Here is a 383-nt window from a genome sequence, read left to right as displayed (position 1 = left end):
GGGTGGGATCACACTGCTGGGGATGAATGTGCATCGCTCCTCCCTCCCCATCGCCTTTTCGGATGTGTTCCCTAAGAGGGCACACACGGGCAGGGAGGAATCTGTGGGATGGGGATGGCAGCAGCACCCTCACCCCTTCCTTCCCCCCCGCCCAGGACGGGAGGATTGAGTTTTCGGAGTTCATCCAGGCGCTGTCGGTCACCTCCCGGGGGACGCTGGACGAGAAGCTGAGATGTAAGTGTTCCCTGGGGAACACCGGTGGGCTCAGCCCTGCGAGGGGGCTGAGGGGGGTGGCAATGGGGTGTGTGCCCGGTGTCGAGGGGCCGTGGTCCCAAGCACCTCGGTGTTGCTCTGGCTCGCAGGGGCGTTTAAGCTGTACGACT

At 64.0% G+C, this 383-nt stretch overlaps 1 protein-coding gene across 1 annotated transcript in view; it reads left to right on the top strand.

The window, feature by feature from the left end:
• Positions 1-155: 155 nt before the first annotated feature.
• LOC104525833 (neuronal calcium sensor 1) overlaps positions 156-383 on the top strand; it is a gene marked incomplete at its 5' end in the record, with an annotated part of 1,183 nt that continues 955 nt past the window's right edge. The window contains 2 exons of the mRNA XM_010169095.1: positions 156-234; positions 363-382. Of these exons, the coding sequence (XP_010167397.1) occupies positions 156-234; positions 363-382 (99 nt within the window). The remainder of the gene's footprint in view (positions 235-362; position 383) is intronic.

Source organism: Antrostomus carolinensis, unplaced genomic scaffold (assembly GCF_000700745.2).
Source record: "Antrostomus carolinensis isolate BGI_N321 unplaced genomic scaffold, ASM70074v2 scaffold31245, whole genome shotgun sequence".
In the NCBI taxonomy this organism is placed as follows: Eukaryota; Metazoa; Chordata; class Aves; order Caprimulgiformes; family Caprimulgidae; genus Antrostomus; species Antrostomus carolinensis.
This window is presented reverse-complemented; position numbering and strand designations above follow the sequence as displayed.